Source organism: Grus americana, unplaced genomic scaffold (genome assembly GCF_028858705.1).
Source record: "Grus americana isolate bGruAme1 unplaced genomic scaffold, bGruAme1.mat scaffold_82, whole genome shotgun sequence".
Taxonomy (NCBI): domain Eukaryota; kingdom Metazoa; phylum Chordata; class Aves; order Gruiformes; family Gruidae; genus Grus; species Grus americana.
In genome coordinates this window covers 5,435-11,420 of record NW_026562023.1, presented here as the reverse complement: position 1 = coordinate 11,420, position 5,986 = coordinate 5,435, and the positions used below count along the sequence as shown (strand labels likewise).

General features: G+C 55.5%; 1 protein-coding gene across 1 annotated transcript; it reads right to left on the bottom strand.

The window, feature by feature from the left end:
- Positions 1-675: 675 nt before the first annotated feature.
- On the bottom strand, positions 676-1,668 carry LOC129201188 (olfactory receptor 14A16-like). Its single transcript, XM_054812338.1, has one exon. It carries the CDS (start codon positions 1,636-1,638, stop codon positions 676-678), a length of 963 nt encoding a protein of 320 aa, XP_054668313.1. The 5' UTR covers positions 1,639-1,668.
- Positions 1,669-5,986: the final 4,318 nt, after the last annotated feature.

Sequence of the window (5,986 nt, the reverse complement as noted above, 5' to 3'; positions counted from 1 at the left end):
AAGCAAAGCAACAAGCCTCTCTGCAGAGTCTATTCTTTGGGCATGTTCTTGAGACCAGCTTCTGAACACCTAAGCCTTCAGGCACTGCCCTGAGAAGACCCCCTTGTATGATGGAAATGCTGCTATGGAGGCCAGCTCTGTATCAGAAGTGCCCGTTGCCTGTCCCTGCCTGCGGTCACAGGACCGCCACACAGCACGACTGTAACCAAGCTTCATGAGCCCCCAGGCCTTCCACCAAAAAAGGGCTCAGGAGAGCATGGAAATGGAAGGAGGAAAGCTTGGGAAAGACCAAGTGCTGGTGCTCCCTGGCAGTGCGGCTGTGCTGACGCTCTTTTCTTCTTCCCCTCTGCACACAGGCTCCCCGCAGCTGCAGAGCAGATCTTGGAGGAAGGACCTCAGAAAAAAGAGTCAATGCAGGGCACTTTATTTTGTTTAAACACCCAGAGGGTATGACTCCTCATTTGCACAGCTTCCAGGTCACACAAAAGCTGGATAGATTGTGAATTAGAAATGGGTCAAATAAAGACATTTCTTTGTGGAAAGCATTCAGATAAGTAACACAAAGAAACAAATAACCCAAACTTCACACGCCCCCCCACAAACCCCCTTCCCCCAAGACCAAAATGATCATTAAAAAAACTTCCAGAAGACTGGCTGGGCCTGTAATGAGATATATTATGAATATTCTGAAGAAGAAAACAGGCAGTTTATTGTTTCTGGAAAGCATCCAGTCATTAGTTTCCTGAGGGCATCCTTGATCTCATGGTTCCTCATGCTGTAGATGAGGGGGTTCATGGCTGGAGGCACCACTGAGTACAGAATAGCCACCACCAGGTCCAGAGATGGGGAGGAGATGGAGGGGGGCTTCAGGTAGGCAAATGTGGCAGTGCTGATAAACAAGGAGACCACAGCCAGGTGAGGGAGGCACGTGGAAAAGACTTTGTGCCGTCCCTGCTCAGAGGGGATCCTCAGCACGGCCCTGAAGATCTGCACATAGGACACCACAATGAAAACAAAACACCCAAATGCTAAACAGACACTAACCACAAGAAGCCCAGCTTCCCTGAGGTAGGCATCTGAGCAGGAGAGCTTGAGGATCTGGGGGATTTCACAGAAGAACTGGTCCACAGCATTGCCGTGGCAGAGGGGTAGGGAAAATGTATTGGCCGTGTGCAGCAGAGCAGTGAGAAACCCACTGCCCCAGGCAGCTGCTGCCATGTGGGCACAAGCTCTGCTGCCCAGGAGGGTCCCGTAGTGCAAGGGTTTGCAGATGGCAACGTAGCGGTCGTAGGCCATGACGGTGAGAAGAGAATACTCTGCTGAGATCAAGACTAACAGAAAGAGCTGTACAGCACATCCTGTGTAGGAGATGGCCCTGGTGTCCCAGAGGGAGTTGGCCATGGCTTTGGGGAGAGTGGTGGAGATGGAGCCCAGGTCGAGGAGGGAGAGGTTGAGGAGGAAGAAGTACATGGGGGTGTGGAGGTGGTGGTCACAGGCTATGGCAGTGATGATGAGGCCGTTTCCCAGGAGGGCAGCCAGGTAGATGCCCAGGAAGAGCCCAAAGTGCAAGAGCTGCAGCTCCCATGTGTCTGTGAATGACAGGAGGAGGAACTGGGTGATGGAGCTGCCGTTGGCCATCTGCGGCTGCTGCTCACAGAGGTCTGTGCATGGAGGAAAAGACAGGGAAGAGTTAGAGTAGAGCTTAACCTACTGCATTTCTCATGGAAACCTCCCAAAGCGCTTTTCCCCTTTCAGGAAGACCTTTGGCAGGTGTCTTTGCTACATTCAGGCTGGTGCTGCTTGTGGGTGCCATAGGAGCAGGGAGCTCTTCTGGGGGCTCTGGAGGACTTTGTCCCGCTTACAGCAAGAGCTAAACAGGAACATAGGGTGATATCAGGTTAAGTCCTCTCATAATTGATTGTTGGTCCCACTACACCCGACTGCAGAGTAGAGCTGTGGGCATTTCGGTTTGCTTACTTTGTTCTGTTTGCCTATCCACACCCGAGGGATTTTTTAAAGGCATAAACCCTTGGCATTTCTTCTGCGCTCCAGGGGAAACCTTGTGGGTTCTGAGAGACAAAGGAACTGCTCCTCAATACAGAGTGAAGAGAGTCGATCTGTCCATCAGCCCTGGTCTCGGCTGGCCTGCGCTGGCACCTCTTTGAGCTGGAGGACGATTGCACCCAGATGTTCCTCTGAGAAGAAACTGGACACTGGAGGATCTCAGCTCTCCCCTCCTAGGCAGGGATACAGAGGGCTCATTGCAGCTGCCTGTCTTCTCCATGGGACTGCTAGGTGACACAGAGATGCCATGGGAGAGCTAGGCCCTTTTGGAGGGCAGCCTGCAGCCAAGCAGGACCCACTCCCACCCATTCCCCCCAAGAAAATACCTGAATGTCATAAACATGAGGGGTCCTGCAGGAAGAGTAAGCTCACTCTTGGCCCCATACACCGCAGTGCCCAGAGCCCCAAACATTAGGAGAGGACGCGGATGCTTTTCCTCCATGGATCCATCTGCATGAGACAACATGCAGCACTGGTGTCTGAGCTGCACCCTAGTCCTCGCCCCTCACACCAGCGATTAACGGGGAAGAACAAGGGCGGCAGGGACAAGAGGGGAAAATGCCAAAGTACTCCTGCCAAGGGAGTCAGGAGAGGGAGACACAGCTGGACGCTTGAGTGTTTCTCCTCTTCGGTGGTTGGGCCGCTGGGAAGGAAACGCATGATCAAGTCCCTGTGACATTAAGGGTGGGAATATCTGCTGGGTGGGAGAGGAGACCAGGGAGTTGCTCTGGGGAAAGTGTCTGCACTGCAGGGCATGGCAGGGAGATGCCAAATGCCCCCTCCGTGGCATTTCTGGGAGCAGCTCCCTCTCACTCCCTGCCCATGTCACCACTGCCTGGAGCTGTCCCTGCTGGGACCCGTTTCTCTGCCCCCAAGTCTCCTCCCTGCCAGTGCTCACAGCTCTCATCCCACCCGCTGTGTGCTCGGCTCTTCCCTACAGACCCCTCCTGGCAGCAGGGCACCGGCCAGAGAAATCTCTGTGTGTGCAGGGGCTAAGGAGCAGCTCAGACAAGTGCTGAAGTGATCCCGGAGTCGCTCTGGGGGACGCATCTGCCCCCGTGGGTTCGAAGGGGACTGGGGCACCTCACTCCCATGCAGACCCCTGCCTAGCAGGGCTTCAAGGGTCACTGTCTGAAACTCCCCCAACCCCACAGAGCCCACGAGCAGGAGCAGGAGCAGCACAGACAGGCGGGAAGAGGAGGAGCAGCACCACAAACAGAAGGAAAGGCACTTAAGACAGTCGTCACCTTCACCAGCCGTGCAGGCAGCCTCCCAGACAGCGATGCTGCAAGGCAGTCACGCTCAGCCCCTGTGCTGCGCAGAGAAAAATGGGCACAGGGCTGGAGAGAGGCACCGCTGCTCTGCTGGAGCTCTGGCTGCACAGGGGGCAGCTGATGCCTTGTGCCCCATGGCCACGAGGGCAGAGACTTTGCTGGGTCAGACAGGAGGCAAGGGGGCTTGCTCAGAGGAAGGGGTCTGCACTGGAGGGGGTGACAGGGAACTTTCCCAATTCTCCTTCCCATGACATTGCCTTCTCAGTTTCATCTTCTTCCCTGCCCACCCCTCGGCTTCCCGGTCCTTTTCAACCTGCTGCTTTGCCCCACAATGTTTTCCTCACAGGAAATTCTGAGAGACCCCATCCCACCGTTGGTGCACTCAGTGTTGCCCTACAGAAAACTCTCCCTGGGAGGGCACCGCCTAGAGACATCTCCCTGCTTCCGACGGGTAAAGAGCAGGTCAGACGAACCGTGATGTTGCCAGCCAAGGTGATGCTGGTGATGCCTGCAGGCTGAGGGGTAGGCGAATGCATTTTCTGAGGTTCCTAGAAGACCTTCTGATCATGCCACGTAATGGTTAAGAATCTCAGTCACTTCTCAAATGTGAGCAGCTCCGTTTCCCTTCACACCCCCAAAGCATGAAATTGAAGCCTGAGGGAAGCACCTTTGTTTCCAGATAGCCCCTGCCTGGACCCTCCAGCCCTGGGAGGATCTGGAGCTGTGAGCAGCCCTGATCCATGCAGCAGCCTCTGAACAGCAGAAGGACCCTGCCCTGTCATGCCCTGCCGGGTGTCGCTCCTTGCACCCAGACCTTCTCCCCACAGCACCGTGGGGAGCTCCCCAGAAAACCTGAGTGCTGCTCCTCGCAGGCAGCACAGTCCCTGTCCTGGCACAGAGCCCACCTGGGCTGCAAGGACCCTGCCTGGAGCCCAGGGCAGCCCCACACCCAGCCTGGCACCCCTGCAGCCATCGCTGGGAGGAGGGACCCATCATGCCCTGTCCCTCTGAGGATGCAGCAGGGAAGCCCTGCTCTGGAGCAGATCCTTCTCCTCCACACCTGAAAAGCCAGGAGAGCCATCCTGACAGGTCCTATCAGTTGTGGCATGGGCCAGGTCTAGGAGACACTTCCAGGCACTCGTCTGCATTGCCCTGCAGCCAGAGACTTACCGTGTCAAGGGCTGGGAAGATTTCTTTCCCCGGTGAGCTCCCACACCAGAAGTCTTTCACCTTCTCTCACTCCTCTTGTCTGCCCTCGCTGCCTGCAGGCAGTGCCCTCAGCCCTGCTGCGCTTTGCAGAGGAGCTGCTCCTGGGCAGAGCTGTCTCTCTGCAGCGCTGCCCGCTTGCCATGAACTCCCTCCATCCCAGGAGCCCAGCCCAGCTCAGCAGCAGAGGACCAGCCCAAGGCAGCACTTTCTCTGCCCCCCACGCCCCCCGGGCTCTCTTAAGGTGTCGCTGGGTCTCCAGAGGAACCTGCTGTGAAACAGGCTGAAGGAATCACTGACGTTCCCTCCCACAGCTGGGGAGAAACACTTTCTGGCAGAGTCATTCCTCCTAATAAAAAAAAGCGTTGGGCATAAGAATCTCCTTTCCTTGTGTCGGCATTAGACAGGACACCCAGGTAGGGACAGCGAGGGCTCTCCTTTACCCCTGCTGAGGGAAGGGAGTCAGCTGATTCAGTTGAGGCATCTCATCCTTGGTTTGCAGTCCTGGGGCTGGAAGGGGACTCAGCTCTCACCTATGGCTCCCACAAAGCCTCAGGAGGTGGGATTCTTCTTGCCTCAGGTCAGGTGGGCACCAAATAGGCACCTGCTGCCTGGGAGCTGCTTGTCTCAGTTCCCATGGGAATTACTGGAGATGGAGGCCAGGAGTCACCTGTTCAGACTCAAACACCTGGTGACATCTGAGGTGTCAGGCGTGGTCCAAGATATGTGCAGGGAACTGCAAGCTCCAATGGAGCCGTTCATAGAGACAGGGCAGTATCTGGAGGCATGGTCTTGGAGCTTAGAGGGGAATACCTTTGGCCAACAGCAGATGCCCACATTTTGGACAACTGAACTTTTCCCTACTCCTTACGTCCAGGGCAGCCTACTGAGGTAGTCAGGGGGCCAGAAGGAGTCTTTGCCATAGCCGTCAGCCATCTTCTGCATCAGCTGTAGATACTAGATCACCTTTGACTGTAATGGCAGATGTCTCATGGACATCCCTACGTTGCCCAAGCCAATTCAGGGCAGCTACTCAACAGCCAAACACAGGCCTGCAGTGCTATGATGTGAGATGCCGGGGCCCTCCAGCACAAGTGCATGTGGCTGGCAGGGACCGCACAGGACCTACAGGAAAGGCATCTGCGTCCAGAGTGGGTGTGAGACAGACACTCCAGATGGCATGTCCGATTGCATCAGTTTCTGTTGGCCATCTACTGAATCCCACCACTGCAATGAGACGGGGTCTGACCCAGCTCCATCCAGTTGATGCAGAAGTTCATGCACAGGAAGCATATCCCACTGGGATCTCCACTCATTTGCCTATTCCCAAAGTCTGCTGGTTCTTCTTAAAGACAACCTCTTATTCACTCACTTGATGATACAAGCAAGGAACCGCCCAAGGATTTTCAGAGTTTTCCTGGGTCACAGGATGTCCACACCCA

What these genes read in the sequence shown, in the direction of transcription:
- LOC129201188 (XM_054812338.1), bottom strand. Translation starts at nt 1,638, where the DNA reads ATGGCCAACGGCAGCTCCATCACCCAGTTCCTCCTCCTGTCATTCACA.